The sequence below is a fragment of the Castor canadensis genome, chromosome 2 (assembly GCF_047511655.1).
Source record: "Castor canadensis chromosome 2, mCasCan1.hap1v2, whole genome shotgun sequence".
Taxonomy (NCBI): domain Eukaryota; kingdom Metazoa; phylum Chordata; class Mammalia; order Rodentia; family Castoridae; genus Castor; species Castor canadensis.
In genome coordinates, this window is record NC_133387.1 from 108,972,794 (window position 1) to 108,991,533 (window position 18,740).

General features: G+C 34.6%; 1 protein-coding gene across 2 annotated transcripts in view; it reads left to right on the top strand.

The window, feature by feature from the left end:
• The window catches only part of Zpbp (zona pellucida binding protein), a 98,230-nt gene that overhangs the window by 26,058 nt on the left and 53,432 nt on the right, over positions 1-18,740 (top strand). For both annotated transcript variants that reach the window (XM_020187193.2, XM_074065519.1), the window contains 2 exons: positions 3,637-3,855; positions 10,456-10,535. In XM_020187193.2, coding sequence (XP_020042782.2) covers positions 3,637-3,855; positions 10,456-10,535 — 299 coding nt within the window. The remainder of the gene's footprint in view (positions 1-3,636; positions 3,856-10,455; positions 10,536-18,740) is intronic.

Sequence of the window (18,740 nt, forward strand, 5' to 3'; positions counted from 1 at the left end):
ATGAGATTTTTCTATTATACATTTTACCTGTTCTTCTAATTTATTGTTTTTATTGCTTTCTTTTTCGCTTTTGAATTTTTTTTTGGTAGGGCATTACTGAGTTTTTGAACTCAGGGCTTTGTGCTTGCTTGAGCCATGCCTCCAGCCTTTTTTGCTCTGGCTGCTTTTGAGATTTGGTCTTGCTTTTTTTGCCTGTGCTGCTCTGGAATGTGATCCTCCTATTTATGTTTCCTACATAGTTGAAGTGACAGGTGCATGTTACCTCTCCCAGTTTTATCCATTGAGATGGGGTCTTGTGAACTTTTTGCCTGGGCTGTCCTGGAACTGTAGTCCTTCTGATATCCCATATAGTTGGGATGACAGGAGTATGCCACCATGCCCAGCTATTGATTGAGAAAGTGTCTTGAGAATTTTCTGCTTCACCTGGCCTCAAAACATGACTCTCAGTGTCAGCCTTCTGAGTAGCTAGGATCATAGACTTTATTTCTTTTTGAAATTTGAGACAGGGTCTTGCTATGTATCCAGGCTGGCCTCAAAGCCATGGTCCTCTGCCTCAGCCTCCCTAGTGCTGGGCTTATAGACCTGTACCACCAGGCCTACTCTTGTTGGTTTCTAACTGCACATTGACTGTTCTAAATCAGTGGTTCTCAAATTATGGTGTGAAGTACTTGAAACACTTTTAAGGGCTTAGTGAGATGAAACTAATGTTATAAGTATACTAAAATATTTGCCAATTTTGCTATGTTGATGTTTATACTTACAGTGGAAAAAACTGGCACTTCAACCCAAAGAAGGCAGTGACATCAAAGTGAAGTAATAGGAAACTGTTATCCTCACTGAAAACCATGCACAGTTTTTTAAAAGCCAGTTTTACAATATAAAGTGCTAACATAAAAAGGGGCACAGTTTCACCCAGGCATTAATTTAAGAATAAAGAATGATTAATTTTACTAAAACCTTGGGTTGGCAGAGTGGCTCAAGTGGTAGAGTGTCTGCCTAGCAAAAAAAAAAAAGGAAAGACATGTACTGAACAGTCAGATTTTAGTGCTTATTTTATTTGTTTTTGTGGTAGTGGAGGTTGGACTCAGGGCCTCCTACTTGCAAGGAAAGGGTTCTCCTGTTTGAGGCATGCCCTCAGTCCAGCCCACATATTTTCCACAGTCTGTGTGAGGAAATGGGAAACACACACAGAGTGTGTGTGCATAATGAAGTATGATGTGCTTTTCACAAAAAAAGCTCCTCTGTGGTTTCTAAGGTGTACATTTCTTTTAGATGAAACAGCATTTTTTTCTGAGAAAACAACTGACAAACTGGCTCTTCAGACTTGAGTATGATGATCCTTTGGCAGTACTTGTTAGGAGTGATAAAATTTGTTTTCAAGTGAAAATTAGAATTTTGGAAAACTTGTAGCTGCCACCATGAGCTTGGTAGCTTCCTCATGTCTGAAAACAGCTGACTTTGATAGTAACACATCAGTTCTTTTTTACATGGTTTGGTGGGTTTGGACAGTATTTGGGATCTCTGCAAACCAACAGTTTTCATGTAGCTTTTGCATAATATTACAAACAAAACCTCTGTGAATGGGCAGAAACCTTCACAGGGATGGAGACCAGTATAGAACACTTCATTAACAGGGCTTCACATTCTGCAACTCTAAGAAATCTCTCCTTGTTGAGTTTGAAGCATCAAAGAAAATCCACCACAATTATCTGAAGAAATTGCTGAAATACTTCCTTTCCAATTATGTATCTGTATGAAGAAATATTTTTATGTTCTTCAGATAAGTTTATATCATTTGAACATAGAAGCAAGTATAAGAATATAGCTAGATTTTACTAAACTAGACATTAAAATTGTCATATATAAAACAATTCTACCCTTTTTCTCTGGTTCCTTTGGAAAAGCTATAGTTACTAAAATTGTTTTTTATATTATTGTTTATTGTACTTATTTTGATTTTTAATGAGTATTTTTAAGGTATTTAAGTTTTAATTTCTTATTGCTATATTTATTTATATATCATTGTATATAAAAACATGAGCTATCAATCTATCTCAAATAAGTATTTTTCTTGAATTGTTACAATCTGTATACGAATGCCGTGTTATGTTTTTAATTCAATGCTGTCTGTGCTGGCCTTACACTTGTGACTCTCCTGACTCAGCCTCTTGAGTGCTGGGATTACGGTGTATATCACTGTGCCCAGCTGTTTTTATTTATTTTAGATGCTTTTTTTCCAGTTGTGGTGTGTAATTTCTCTATTGACTTTTATGTCATTTTTTATGCTCATTTTTCTTGACTCCTATATGTTTCCTTTTTAAAAAGCTTATTATTTAAAAAAAAATCTGAGGATTTTAGTTTTTATAGGCTGTTGCAGGGGTCCCTGCATGCTTGGTGATCCCTACAAGGACATAAGTAAGGTGAGCAACTGTACAATAGAATTGGCAAAGGCAGAAGCATAGGCAGAGGCTAGAGCAACCCCTGCACAGGCTTCCCACACACTTTCATGAGAGGTCTCATGGAGCCAATACTGCGCTTCTGCCCAGGGACCTGTTAGAAACTCAGCATCCAGTGCTTGTTAGGAACTAGCCATGTAAGCCCTCTCTGCTTAGTAAGTGAAGAAGTCCAGACTCCACAGAGAAGACAGATGGGTAAAATGGTTTCATTCTGAGGAAAAGGGATCCCATTTGCATGAAGAAATTGTTGACCTGCAGGGGCTGATCTGTAAGGAGCTCAGACCTGCTAGTTAACTCTTCCATACACAGAGCTGGTGTGTATACTTCTAATTGACATTCAGAAGCGGGCACTTTGGATGCAGTGGTGGACAGCATTTGGGGGACAATGGCTTTATGAAAAACTTAGTTATTTAATGCTTCCCACTCTAACTCTCTTTTTCGGAGCGTGGGTACTGAGATTTGAACTTTGGCCTCACAGTGTGTAAGCCAGGAGTGGGGGGTTGGGATGACCCCCTCCTGATTGACAGAAGCAGCAACAGAGCTCTCTGTCTTGCAAGGTGAATATTTCTGATTTTTAATATTTTAATTGATTTATTTTCATTTTTACATGTCTTCTATCTGAAAATCATTTTCAGTGAGATTTTGGAGTGTGCTTGAAAAAAAAATACATGTTCTCAGTTCTAGATGTTGTACTGGAACTCAAAACTAATTATAGATTCATTAGAAATCTTTTGATTTCTAATCAAAAGAGTCTTTTTGACTCTTATTTTTTCTAAAATTTACTATTTCATTTTAGAGCCTTGTCATACCTAAGTTTGAACAGCAAAGTACAGTGGTCAGGTGCACACCCTGTGCAACCAGGCTCCTTAGATTAGAATTTTCATTTTGAACGCATAGGCACTGGTGGCATGTGGAAGAGTCCCTGTGTCCTTCAAGTTCTTCATGACAGACACAATCATACTGGTCTTAAATGATGTTGAGATATTTAAATGATTTGCGATTTGTAGAGTGCCTATTATTTGATACTTAGTAACTCACAGATAAATGAATACCGGTATCACTGTATATAAAAACATGAGCTATGAATCTATCCCAAACAATTATTTTTCTTGAATTGCAATTTATGTATGAATTACTTGGATAACTGTGTTTGTGTCTTTCTCTGTTCAATTTTTTATAGCTTATCGTGAGCCCCATTTTTATTACCAGTTCACAGCTCGATATCATGCGGCTCCCTGCAACAGTATCTATAATATTTCCTTTGAGAAGAAACTTCTTCAGATTTTAAGCAAATTGGTTCTTGACCTTTCATGTGAAATTTCCTTACTTAAGTCTGAGTGCCATCGTATTAAAATGCAAAGAGCTGGTTTGCAAAATGAATTGTTCTTCACATTTTCAGGTAAGTATATAAAATTCTTTGAACAAAACAATTTTAAATACACATTGTGAATTAGCAGCATGCTTACAATATAAATTTTATAAAACAAAATGTATTTCCTATTGTTGGTTTTTACTTGGTACTAATAGCCCTCCAGATAAAATCATGACTCATGCACGTAAGGAAAAGTTTACTCTCAGAAATAACTTAAACCTTGCTATAATAGTTTACTGTAGAGTGGAAATTAGTACAAGATCTATCATGATGTTTAGTTACAAAGATTTAATTAGTAAAAGCATCTAATCATAAAATAGGCTAACTTTGTAAACCAGAAGAGTCCTTCAGATTAGTGGGCTTTTCTTAATAATGCAGAGTGGAGGGCCATTAGTTTCTGGGAAACAGAGAATTGGACTTGATCTCTAAGGACCATAGGTTTGTTACGTGGTCTGTTTATGAACGATGTCATGTGTTTGACAGGATGCCCCACCCATTTCATCTCCCATCATCCTCCTTTTCCTTGATTTGTCTGCTGTCAGTATTCAATTGTATTTACCAATTTCTGGAACTTTTCCACTCTCTCTTTCTGTATATCTCTCTTTCTCTTCATTTTTCTTTTTTGGTCATCTAGGACTGATTCTGAGAGACACAGTTGAGAGGCATGAATTTTTGTCTTTCATTTTCCTTACTACTTTCTCTTTTCTTCTCCAGAAAAATGTTGAGAGTATTTCAGCAGCTCCTGACACAAATTACCAGAGATAGAGCAGTTCTTTTTTCACTTGTTAAGGGTCCATAATTAGCATTCACGGGAGTTATGAAAGAAATCTTTAGTCTCTGGTCTTGTTAAATACAAGGACAAATCGTTAGAACCTTGAAGTTACATTTGAACCTGTAAGAGAAAAGAGTTGATAGCCAATAGAAATTGCTTCTGTGAGCCCTGTGCCTTCCCCCAGTTTTATTCTCAGTATTAGGAATTAAACTCAACCTTGCACATGCTTGGCCAACAATCTGCCACTTGAGCTACACCCCTGTTCTTTTGCTTTTAGTTTGTTTTTCAAAAAGGTTCTCATGCTAACTTTGCCTGTGCTGGCCTTAAACCTTAATCCTCCTGTCTCTACTTCCTGAGTGGCTGAAATTACAGGAATATGCCACCATGCATGGCCTGGGTTGTATGCCTTTTGTTTTTGTGTTATAAAAGTTCTTTATATATCATGATACTGGGTCCTTATTAGATATATGACATGCAAATATCTTCTTGCATTTTGAAGGTAGTTTTTCACTTTTTTATCATGAACACATAAGGATGTCTTATTTTAACATTACTATAATACTATTATCCTTGTGAACATAAAACACAGTACTTTTTAAAAATAGTTTTATTGTCATATTATTGTTGTACTGGGGGTACTCTGTGACATTTACAAAAGTTCTTATAATATATCAGAGTTAAATTTATCCTTTCCATCATTCCCCTTTATCCCCTCCCTCCATTCTTAGAATAGTTTCAGCAGGTATCATTTTCCCATTTTTATACATGAGTACATAATATTTAATAGTGTCATTTGATAGAGAGTTGATTTTACTTTTGATGAAGTCCAATATATCTCTTTTTTCTTTGCTTTTTGTACATTTGGTGTGGTATCTTAAATCTGGGGTCATCAAGATTTGCCCATTTTTGTAGTTTAACATTTTATATTTAGGTCAAAGATCCATCTTGAGCTTAATTTTGTATATACCTTTCAGGGCCATTTGTTGAAGAAAGTGTTCTTTCTACATTGAATAGTTTTGCCATCTTGTTGAAAGCTGATTAGCCAAAGACATATGTGCTTGTTCCTGGACCTTCAGTTCTGGTGTATTCTATTTTTCTGTCCTTAGGCTACTGGCATACTGTTTTGATTACTGTAGCTTTGGAATAAGGTTTGAAATCAGGAAGTGTAAACCCTCCAATATTGTACTTCTTCAGTGTTTTTATGAAAGTTTGAAGTTGATTGTGGTTCCATATGAATTTTACTGTGTGCTCCTCCATTTATGCCAAAAAGGGCCATTGCAGTTTTGATAGGGATTGCATTAGGTCTGTGTGTAGGTTTTGCCAAAGTGTCGACTTCCAATCCATGAACACAGAATTATCTTTCATTTCATTTGTGTGGGACCGTATTTTCTTTCAGCAGTGTTTTATAGATTTTAGTGCCGCAGAGTTATTGGAGAATTTATTTCTTGCATGTTACTCTTCCTGATGCAATTATAAGCACAATTATTTTCTTGATTTCCTCTTCATATTATTCATTGCTAGCTTATAGAAGTATGTTGAGTTTCTTAAGTATCCTACATCTTAGTTGAATTCAGTTATTAGGTCTAATAGTGTTTTTTATTTTGTTTGTTTTCGTGCAATCTTTAGTATCTAGTTTTTTTATATATAAAAGATTATGTTATCTGTGGATTGCAGCAGTAGTTTTATTCTTCCTTTCCATATTGAATAAATTTTACATCTTTTTCTAGATAAATCACTCTTGCTGTAACTTATAGCTACAGCATTTTGTAGAAGTGGTGGGTATTTTTTTTGTGTGTGTGTGTGCTGCTGGGTTTTGAGCTCAGGGCTTCCCACTGCTGGGCAGGGGCTCTACTACTTAAGCCATGCCTTCAATCCTTTTTTCTATGGTAAATTTTGAGATAGGGTCTTGCTTTTTGCCCAGGATGATGATCCCCTTACTTTATGCTTCCTGCTGTAGCTGCGACAAAAGTAGCATTACACCATGCACAGCTATAGGTTGTAGTGGGGTCTTATGAAATTTTTGCTCAGATTGGCCTTGAACCATGATCCTCTCCATCTCAGCCTCCATGGTAGCTAGTTTTACAGGTGTGGGTCACCAGCGTCCAACTGAAAGTGGACATTCTTGCCTTATTCTTGATCTTAGGAGAATGTTTTCAGTGTTTCATTATTGAAAAACTAAATATCAGCTGTGGGTTTTTCATAAAGGCTCTTTATCAGATTGAGGAAATTCCCTTAAATTCCTAGTTTATTGAGTACTTTTATCAAGAAAGGATGTTTGTTTTTGTAAAATGCTTCTACATGCAGTGAGATGATCATATGGGCTTCCCCCCTTCTATTAATGCAGTGTATTATAATTTTTATTGTTATATGTTGAATCATCTTCACATTCTTAGGTTATTTCCCACTTGGTTATGTTGTATATAATACTTTGATTATGGTGCCGGAATTTGTTTTTTTCCTACATTGAGGGTTTTTTTTTTCTGCATTTATAATGGGTATTGGCCCATATGATGTCATTATCTGGCTTTTGTGTCAGGGCAATGAAATGTGTTACAAATGATCCCTCCTCTTCTGTTCTTTGAAAGAAATTGGGATGAATTTCTTGTGATTTTTCTTTAGAATTCACCGTGGAAGCAGCTAGGCCCTATGCTTTTTTTTTTTTTTTTTTTGGGAGGTTGTTGATAACTTTACCAGTCCCCTTATTTAGTCACATGTCTATTCATAGTTTCTGTTTTTTCTTGAGTCAGTTTTAGTACTTTGTGTTTCCAGCAATTTGTTCATTTTAGCTAGCTTACCTAATTTGTTGTTATATAATTGCTTGTAGTATTATCATGTAATTATTTTCTTTTCAGAAAGATGGTATTATCTCTACTTTGATTTCCCTTTTTCATTTAGTCTGTTTAGGTAAATGTTCATCAGTTTCATTGTTCTTTTTGGTATTCCTTGATTTTTCTTTATTATTTTTTCCTAGTCTCTATTTTGTTTTCTATCTCTTCTAGTATTTATTCTTAAATTCTTATACTTAAATCTTTTTGGTGGCTTTGGTTTTTATTCTTAAATTCTTATACTTAAATCTTTTTGGTGGCTTTGGTTTTAATTCATTTTGTAGTTCCTTAAGGTGTGTTGTTTTTTTTTTATTCCTCTTCACATATTTTCTATCTTCCCTTGTGATTATTATTGACATATTGTGTATGTTGGTTAATTTCCACATATATGTAAACATTTAATTTTCCTTCTATTAATTTCTGGTTTCATTCCTTTGTAGTTATAGATGATATTTATATCCTCTATAAAATGATTCTAATCATTTTATAATTATTGTGACTTTTGTGGGCCATACATATATGATCTATCCTTAAGAAAATTTTTATGTCTGTGTGTCTTCTCCTGCTGTTTGGTGAAATGATCCATATATAGCTTACATGTTCACCTCTTGTTTTACCTTACTGATGTTTTGAGTTCTTCTTATATTAATTTTTAAAGTGGGGTGTTGATGTATTCCAACAATTACTGGGATGTGATCTACTTTTAAATTCAATTTTTATATTTTTGACTATTCTTATAGGCATATGTACAAATTTTGTATCTTTTTTGAATTGGCCCTTGTGTTGAAACATACTGCATTTCTTTGTTTCTTGTAACAATTTTTAACTTATAGTCTCTATTTATCTGATATTTTACAGCTATAATTGCTCTGTTGGTGACATTTTACATGAAATAATTTTCTCTTGTTAGTTTTAATGTTTTTTTTTCATCTGTTTGCATATCTTACAGACAGCAAATAGTTAGACTCTGTATTTTTGTCCAATATGACAATCTCTGCATTTTAATTGAGCTTTTTGTTAACACATCTAAATTAGACTATTCCCACTGAAAATTATTACTAGTAAGGAAGGAATTTTTTTCTTTGGCTGTTTGTTTTCTGTGTCTTGTGTCTTAAAACGTTAATGTACTGTTTTAGGGCAGCTTTAGTTTTGTGCAAAAATTGAGTGAAGTAAATGGAAATCCCATATTTATATGTAAAGACAACATGAATCTAAGATTGCTTAGATTTTTCTCCTTTGTTATTAGTTTCACAGATTTTGGGATTACACTGATATCTATGATTTATTTAGACTTCATCTGGTGACTCAAATCTGTTCTTCAAAACCTTTAGTGAATTCCTCTCAGTAGTAATTTTGTGCTTCTGGAATTGTTATTAGACTTGTTTTTATAATTACTTTCACTTTATTCATATTCTTTGTCAAGGCAGAATTTGCCTGATTTTCTTTTATTTTCTCTCCATCTTTGAACATATTAAAGATAGTTAATTCAGAGATGTGTCTGGTAAGTCTAAAGTCTGTGCTCTCTCAAGTGCTCTATGGCTTCTAAGGTAGAGGAAATGATAAGGAGATCCATAATTAAGAAGATCCATGGAAAATTATTAGTGTCTTGAAAGAATTCTATAGAAAATAAACAACTTAAGGTCATGTACACACACAGATGGCATAGAACAGAGTTGGGAACGTCTAGAATGACTGATGGGATATTGGTAGGACCCTGGGGAAATGAAATTGTCAAGATAGGCAATGGTTAAATTATAGATAGTTTTGATTGCTAGATTGAAGTATTTATAGTGTCAGTCATATTCTCACAGCTGTAAAAATGTCAAAAATTATGTTATTCAGCCTGTTGTTTTGCAGAGAAGGATGTGGAAATCTTAAGAAGAGATTAAATAAGATGCCTCTGTTTGTGAGTGCTAGATCTATGGCTGCAAGTAAGATTTCCTTCCATATATTTTGATGAATAGTGGGAAGTAACTAAAGGGTTTTGAGCTTTGTGGTTATGAGATTGATGTTATAACAGAATTTAATGGAAATTCTTTTTTTTTTTTTTTTTGGTGGTGGTGGTCCTGGGGTTTGAGTTCAGAGCCTCATGCTTGCTAGGCAGGTGCTCTACTGCTTTGACCACTTCACCAGCTTATTTTTGTGTTGAGTATTTTTGAGATAGGGTCTCATGAACTGTTTGGGCTGGCTTCGAACCTCAATCTTCCTGATCTCTATCTCCTGAGTTGGTGGATTACAGGTGTGAGCCACCAGCGCTGGGCTAATTAATGGAAATTCTTGAAGTCACCTTTTGTTTCTTGTTCCTCTTTTGATTTTTAAGTCTTGGCAGTATAACAGAAATTTTTCTCAGATGATCTTGCAGAGGTATTTCTTATTTCATATTGCTAAATCCATCTAGTCAGATGGATTTCTGATTAGATGGCCTTGTTTTTGTTCACTTAAGTATCACACATACATAGAATAATGTCTGGCACATAGTTGGCTCTGGGAAATTATTTATTAAATAAATGAATTCATACATGCATGAACATGGTTATCATTTCAATTACCATAGCCACTACCATTATTCAGTCTCAGTCCCTTTCTAATATTGCAACCACAGGTTACCTTACCTTAATAACTTTATAAGCAGAGATTAAGAACTGATTTAGTCTAGTGACACTCACTGTAATATATGAGCAGAGTTAAATGGAGAATTGCATGAATACACACACACTCATGCACATACATATACACTTATACCTACATGTGTTAAAAAGTTGAAATAATTACATAAAATCAAAATAGTCACACATTAATTATCAAGACATTTAATTCTTAAGTTTTTGTAGAAGTGAGGTTTTCCTGATTTATGTAAGACAAATATCTGGCTTAGGATTTTGCTAAAGACTTATTTAGCATTAGAAAAAAAATGCTTAAATTTTTAAAGAGGAATACTAGCCAAATGATCTGTTTCCTTTTTCGAAAGCCAGTTTAAATACTCTGATACAGCATGTTAGACCCATGGTAAAATATAATATATTTTGTCAGTTTCACCTCTAGACACTGACAAAGGAGCCAAGCCATGTACAGACCACCATCATTGTGAATCTTCCAGAAGACTGTCTAAGGTATGTTACGTATCACTGGAGAAAGAGCAGACAACTCAAGTGAACATGCTCAGTTATAAGTAAGCTGATATCTTAGCTGTCTGTAACACACATCAGACCTCCACAGTTAGGCATTTCAACAACAAAAATGCAACTTCACCCAGTAATAAGTAAGGAATTCATATAATTGATATATTAGAAACACTTTCAAGTTTAATATTTTGTAATTGTTTATATGAAGGAGAGTTTTTCATTTATTTGGCCCCATGTTAATTTATAACTTTTATTCACAAGAAATTATGGCTAGAATTTTTCCCAGTTGTTTCAATTTCCAGTAGATATTAACATATTAACCTTATATCACAACCACTTTACTAAATTCACTTGTTACAGCATTTATTTTATATTGATTATTTAGGATTTTTGTGTAAGCCATCATGTCATCTATAAACAGAGACAGCATTACTTCTTTCTAATTTTTATGTCTCTGATTTCTTTATCTGATCTTGTTTGAATAGCTAGAATCTGTAGTACAACATGGACTAGATGTGGTGAGATTGGGCATCTTTTTCTTTTCCCTAGTCTAAGTCTTTCTAGAATGATGCTTTCATAGAGGAATGAGGAAGTTCCCGTTTAGTCCTCTTTTATTGGATTATAGTATGAATGTGTGTTACATTTTATCTAATACTTTTTCTGATTTTATTAACAAAAACATGTATCTGTATTATGTTTGTTAATGTTTAATGATTTATTATATGTGTTTTTCCCACTTTTCTGCACTCTGTATTCTGAGAAGTGTCACAAAATCTGTAGCTGTGTTTTAAAACTGCTACAACAATTTAAAAGAAACATTCACATGTCAGTCATTTTTGCACTGTTAACTAAAAATTATAGAGATAATTTTAGATTAACATAGTTATAAAAATACTTCTGTTTCTGTACATGTTACAGACATATTACAATTAGAGACATTGACATTAACATACTCTTACTTTAGCTTTTCTGTTTACTTGTATCCATTTGTGTGTCACACTGTATACATTCTCATCACCTGGATAGGATCATGCATCCACTACTGTAGTCAAAATATAGAACAGTTCCTTCACCATCAGTGCCCCTTCCCTAATGCCTGGCATTCATTGTTCTGTGCTATGTTTTTACGGCAGCATCATTTAAAAATTTTCCAGAGGCTCACCCAAGATGAGTTAATCATTCATTCCTTTACCTTAGTATGCCATGATGCTTGTATCACAGCTGTTTAACCTTTTGAAGGACCAGCTGTTCCCTACTGTAGTGAAAGCTTCTGTAAACTCTCATATTCAGGTTTTTATGTGACAAGAAACTCACACTTGAGACATTAATTCTTTGCTGTGTTATAGTTGATTTTATATTCTTCCAGCCACGTATGGGGGAGCAGTTATTCCTGTCTTTATTGCCACTGGTGGTGTTAGTATTATTTATGCTGGTGATTCTAATATTTGTGTAGCAATAAAAATTGCATTGTGATTTTAATTTGCATTTCTTTAATGGATAATGGCATTAATCAAGTTTTCATATGCTTATTTGCCACGTGTACATCTTTGGTGAAATGTCTATTAATAGTTTTGTTCATTTTTTAATTTTTATTTTTTAACTGATAAATTTAGAGAGTTTGTCAAGCATTCTGGATAATTGTCCTCTTTCCAATTTGCTGTTTTGTAAGTACTTTTTCTTAGTCTCTAGCTGTCTTTTTAAATTTTAACATGGTTTTTTCACATATTTAAAACTCTAATGAGATCAAGTGTAGCAGTTTCCCCCTTCCCCCCCCATTTTTTTTTTTTTGGTTTGTATTTTCAGTGTGAAACCTAAAAACTCTTCATGGTTCTGCATCCTGAGGATTTTTCCCTATGTTTTTTAAGTTTTACATTTTTCAATCAAAGTCTGTGGCAGTTTTTCAATTAACTTTAGTATAAGGTTGATATGTGGCAAAAGGTAATGTGGTTGTTACTGTTTTATGGATGTCCAGTTGCTCCAGAGCTAGTTGTTGAAAATGCTGTTTTCCTTGGGTAACTTTGACAGGACTGGTGGGGGACAAAGAGGGAGGGGGAAGGGAGAAAAGGGAAAGGGAGGAAGGAGATAGAGAGAGAGAGAGAGAGAGAGGAGAGAGAGAGAGGGAGAGAGAGACAAAGGGGGAAGAGAGAAGATAGCACTTCCAGGCATAAGTGCCGTTAATGGGGGAGGTCAAGGCACAGTACACAGAAGGTGCAATTGTACAAATTCATCTGAATGTCACAAGGTCACAGTCAAGGAAAGGCAGAAAAGGAAGCTTGTGGCAGGGATCATACTGGTGGATGTGTCTGTCTGGGTGGGTGCTCACAGCCTGTTTGTGGGATTTGAGGTGTCAGTAAAATATGAACTTCAAAAAATTCACAGTATGCCTTCCAATTTGTATGTATGTTTACTTATTTATTTATTTATTGTTTTGGCTCATTTTAGTGACTAGAATAGCAGTAATGTGTTTAGAGTGGTAAGGAAACATTCGTTCTTTGTTATTCAGTTTTAAAGAAGGTATTAACGTTTTCACCATATTATTTGTAGATGCTTTTAGAAAATCATTTGACCATATGTGGAGATTATATGTTGGTCCTTTGTTCCTTCACATCAGTCTATATGTCTGTCTTTATGCCAGTACAGTGTTATGATTACTCTAGCTTTGAAATAACTTTTGAAATCAAATGTTATGATTCTTCCAACTTTGTTAAGATTGTTCTGGCCATAAGGGTCCCATGAAATATCATAGAATTTTATGATGGGTTTTTCTATTTCTACAAAAAATTCCCTTGGGATTTTTATAGGGTTTACATTAAATCTATAAATATCTTTGGGTCCTGTTGCCATTTTAGCAGTATTAAAATGTTCTGATCTGTGAATGTTTGATATCTTCCCATTTATTTGTGTCTTCTTTAATATTTTTAGCAACATTTTGTTATTTTCAGTGTACAGGTCTTTGACATCCTTGGCTAAATTTCTTCCTAAATTTTAATTCTTTACTATGTGACTATAAGTAGACTTTTGTTCTACTTATAGCCAGTTTTTGTTTAGTATACTGCAACTATGCTGAATTCATTTATTATGGCTTCTTTTTCATTCAGTGGAATCTTACGGGTTTTCTACACTTAAGATCATATCATCTGTAAACAGATAATTTTACTTTTTCCTTTTCAAATCTGATTCTTTATATTTCTTTTACTTGTTTCATTGCTGTGCCTGTCACTCCCAGTACTGTTCTGAGTAGAAGCAGCAAAATCAGGGATCCTTGTCATAGTGTGGATTATAGAGGAAAAGCTGTCAGTCTTGCAGTATTCAGTATGATGTTATCTGTGGACTTCGCTTATGTGACTTATTTTCCTTTTATCTTTGATCTTCGAGTGTTTTATCATGAAAATATATTAAATTTTTAACATGCTTTTCCAGCATTTTGAGAAAATGATGTATTTTTTCCTTTATTCTGTTAATATGATACATTACAGTGATTGGTTTTTAAATACACCATTTTTTATATTTTTGGAGATTAAGTGATATTTTATTTGAATAATTTAGCCAGTTTCTAAATTAAAGAATTCATTTCCAAGTGCTGCAGTGGCAATTTCTTTTAAAGGCTATCAGTAAAAAAAATCAGTAGCTATTACAGACACAACATCCATATCTATTCACGCTGCGAAATTTCTGTAACTATAAAGATACCCTCACCCACGTGTGTGTGTGTGTGTGTGTGTGTGTGTGTGTGTGTGTGTGTGTGTGTGTGTGTATGAGTGTATGTGTGCATGAATGGTGCTAAACAATAGGGAACTTTGACACCAAAGTCAAATGATAGCAATTTCTGGAGACATTTTTCACCAGAGCTACCTTGTCTATTAGTTACAGTTGACATTGTCCCCAGGGCATAGAATCCTTAAAAGGCCTGGAAAAACAATTTAATGTTCAAATTAGAAAAATAATATGAAAATGTGTATAGTTTAGCCTGCATTGTACTAATCTTTATACCAATACAATACATGGTATTGACTTGTTTAAATATACTGTTGAATTCTGTTTTGTCGAGAATTTTTGCATCATTATTGCTCAGGAATATTCATTTATAGTTTTCTTTAGTTACAATTTTTATCAGCATGATGTTAACTTCTCTGAGTCATGAAGTTTTCCCTACTCTTTAACTTTTGGGAGCGTGGAGTAGATTGGCTTCAATCCTATAAATGATGAATAAAGTTATTAGTGATGTCATCTGGTGCTGAGCTTTTCTTTGCTGGGAGGTGTTTGGTTACTGATTCAACTTCTTTTCTAGTAATAGGTCTGTTCAGATTTTCTGTTTCTTCATCAGTCAGTCCTTGTAGGTTTTTTATTTCCAGTAATTTGTCCATTTCATTTAGGTTATCCAATTTGTTACTATACCATTTGTAGTCCAATAGTATAAATATCCACACAGCAGACTAAGAAGCTCTAAACTCTCATTTTCCCATGGAAACCCTGAATAAACAACAATGGATGAACCAAAAATGGATTCAAGAGAGCCACAGAAACCTATAGATAAGATTCAGCAGCAATTGTAAGACCAAGAGATTTCACTAGTTTCCCTACCCTTGGCCTCGCCAGCCCAGCCTGCAGTGGAGCAGTATGGCATACTATTTTATCTTTAAATCACTGCTTAGATCACAAGAGAATCAACTCATGAGAAAGGATCAGCTGTGACCCACACACCACATGCTTATGTCACATGCTGATCATAGTAATGGAGTATAGTTTAGATTTTCCTCCAGAATCAGGTAGGGGTTATTACAAAAATTATTATAAAGTAATTTCAGTCATTTTAGCTTTGCAATAACCCATTTAATTTTTGCACAAATGAAAAATATATAGTACTTCTGATTCTTAGTTCGATTTTTATGATAACACATGAATCATCTTCATCGATGAATGTTTATTTCAAACATTGTGAATTTTAACTTACTGGATATTGGGAATTTTGGTATTCTTGTAAATCTTCTTGAGCTTTGTTTTCAAACAAGTTAGCTTACTTAGAATTTGCTTGATCTTTTCAAGTATTCCTTTTATGACTTGTTAAGAAGTATTTGAGCAGTGTGTCCATGCTAACTCTAATTATTCCCTACTTCTTAGACAAGACCTTTCTGAATACTTTTTCTAAGGCCTGTGAATTTTCAGCTTTTCCCATCTGGCTTAGGTTAACAAACAGCATTTCTGGCTCAGTATGATCTCCAGATACTTTTATCTCTGTCATTTTAGCTCACTCTTTTTGAGTCTTAGGAATACTCCACATGTTCGCTGATGAATACTCAGCAAAATACTGTAGGTGACTACAGTGCTCAGGGGCTCACTCTATGTGCAGCTGTCCTCTCTTCCTCACACTGTTCTGCTAATTATCAGACAGCTCACTTCATTTGTTTTTTGCCCTTTAGTGTTCTGTTTCCTTCCTCACAGGATGCCCAGAACCTTGAAAAATACTGTTTCATGTATTCATCTGGTTTTTTCAGATGCTGAAGTCCAGTCCTCTGGATAAACTTTTGACTATAAAACCTAGTGATTTAATGTTCTTTGCATCTCCAGATATAAAAAAGAACAGATTCTCTTAAGCTCTTTCCCCCATCTACATTGAGAGCACATGAAAAAGTGACAGAGAGTGGAGAGAAGAAGGAAGAGATACTCAATTCTCTTGCCTGTTACTCCTTAATGTTGTTCTTCCCAAGCTTTAAAAAGCCTCCAGGGGGGAGGATTTGAGTTTCTGCATGATGAATACTGTACAGCTTATGTGACAAAATTCTTTGGGTTCTCAAATTTTGTCATAGGAATACTTAGCAGAGCTCTCTCAGAGTTTATGTGTTTTTACTTCTGCGCAATAAGATGGAAGGTTAGTGAATTAGCTTGCCAGAGAGCTGTAACAAATGCCACAGACTGGGTGGCAAAGACAACAGATATTTATTGTCTTATCATCCTTGATCACAGAAATCTAAGACAGAGATGTTCCAGGGTTGGTTTCATCTCAGAACGCTTTTCTATGACTCATTAACGGTCCTGTCTTTACATGGCCTTTCCTCTCTGTGTCTGTGTCCTTATCTTCTTTTCATGAGGATACCAGTCACAATAGATTAGGGCCATATTAGATTAATGGTCTCATTTTACCGTAATCACCTCTTTAAAGACCTGTGTCTTTGTGTGTGTGTGTGTGTGTTGTATGTTTTAAGATTTACCCTTTGTTGTTAGTGTACATTAAATGTATGAAATAAGGGTTTCATTATGACATTTCCATGCATGCATGTAATTATTTGGGTCGTATTCATCCCCTTGGTTACTCTTTAGGAGGTCTTTTGTGTATCTCCATATATGGTCACTTTCTGAGGTACTAGGGGTTGAGACTTTAATATACAATTTTTTGGGGGAACAATTCAGTCTTACAGTTAGATCATCAAAAATAAAGAACAGTTTATATGATTTTTGTGTTCTTTCTTTTTACAGTTTTAAATGCTGAGCATTATTCAAATAGTACCTGCAATGTTACCAACTTGTGGGTAAGTTGGTATTTGCTGGGTTTATACAGAGCACTTAATGGCAGAATGAGTACAAAAAAGTTTTGCTCTCAGCCCAATGTTAGGGCAGGACAGGTAGTTAGGTAGTGAGACTTGTGATAAAGGTCATCTAATGGTTTTTATCTCCATTCCTTAGAGCAGAAATTATACATGTTCTCACATCATTTTATATGTTAAATTGCAAATTTTAAATTTAGTGAAAATATAAATAGAGTTGGTGCAACCATCAGTCTTTGTAAACAAGCTCTTGACAAAGCAACAGTTAAATTTTCTCTCAGTATATTTAATCAGCTTGGGAAAAGGACATACTTGTTACAACCTCTTTAAAAATGATCAACATAATCTATTTTTGGGGGAGAAGGAAAAATCAGAAGTGGATATTCTCTATTTTTTATTTATTTATTTGTTATTATTTTTTATTGTGCTGGGGTACATTGTGGCATTTGCAACAGTTTTTACAATATATCAAATATATCATACTTGAATTCAACCCCTCCATCATTCTCCTTTATCCCGCTTCCCCATTCCTGGAAGAGTTTCAATAGTCTCATTTATCTGTTTACATACACGTGTATACAGTATTTCCACCATATTCATCCTCCTACACCCTTTCCCCACTTCATCCCCACTCCCACTGGTACCAGTCCCCCCAGAGAGTACCTGTTCCACCCTCCTGTTCTCCAATTTTATAAAAGAAAAAAAAGTTATTGTTTTTGTAAGATAGCTATACAGGTTGTTTCCTTGTGACATTTCCATGTATATATGTACTATAACCCTAACTGGTTCATAAAAAAAATCTTTACTTATTGATATCTTGGAATCTACTAAAATCTGAAATTAGGATGTTAAAGTTTAAAAATATTTTATGATATTTCTAATTGTGGACTACTATATGTATAGTTTTCATAGTGGTTATGAGTTTATAATATCAAACATAACTTATCACAGGTTACTAGTATTCATATTTTACTACTTTAAATAAAATGTAGGTACTTTGCTTCCATTTATTTCTATCTGTCCTCTCCATTTAAAAATGTAACTGTAAGACCTGTGAAAAGAAAATGCAAGAACTCACCGACTCCATCAAAAGACCAAACTTGAGAATCATGGGCATCGAAGAAGGAGAAGAGGTGCAAGCGAAGGGAATGCGTAATATATTCAACAAAATAATAACGGAAAATTTCCCAAATCTAGAGAAAGATATTCCCATACAAATGCAAGAGGCCTCCAGGACACCAAACAGACCAGATCAAAATAGAACTACTCCACGACATATCATCATTAAAACAACAAGTTCAGAAACTAAGGAAAGAATATTGAAGGCTGCAAGAGAGAAAAAACAAGTAACATACAAAGGTAAACCCATCAAAATCACAGCAGACTTCTCAACAGAAACATTAAAAGCAAGAAGAGCGTGGGGTGAGATCTTCCGGGCACTGAATGAAAATAACTTCAACCCCAGGATACTCTACCCAGCAAAGCTATCATTCAAAATAGATGGAGCAATAAAAGTCTTCCATGATAAGCAGAAACTAAAACAATATGTGACCACAAAGCCACCATTACAAAAGATTCTGCAAGGGATCCTGCACACAGAAAGTGACACCCAACTTAACCATGAAAAGGCAGGCAGCACCAAACCACAGGATAA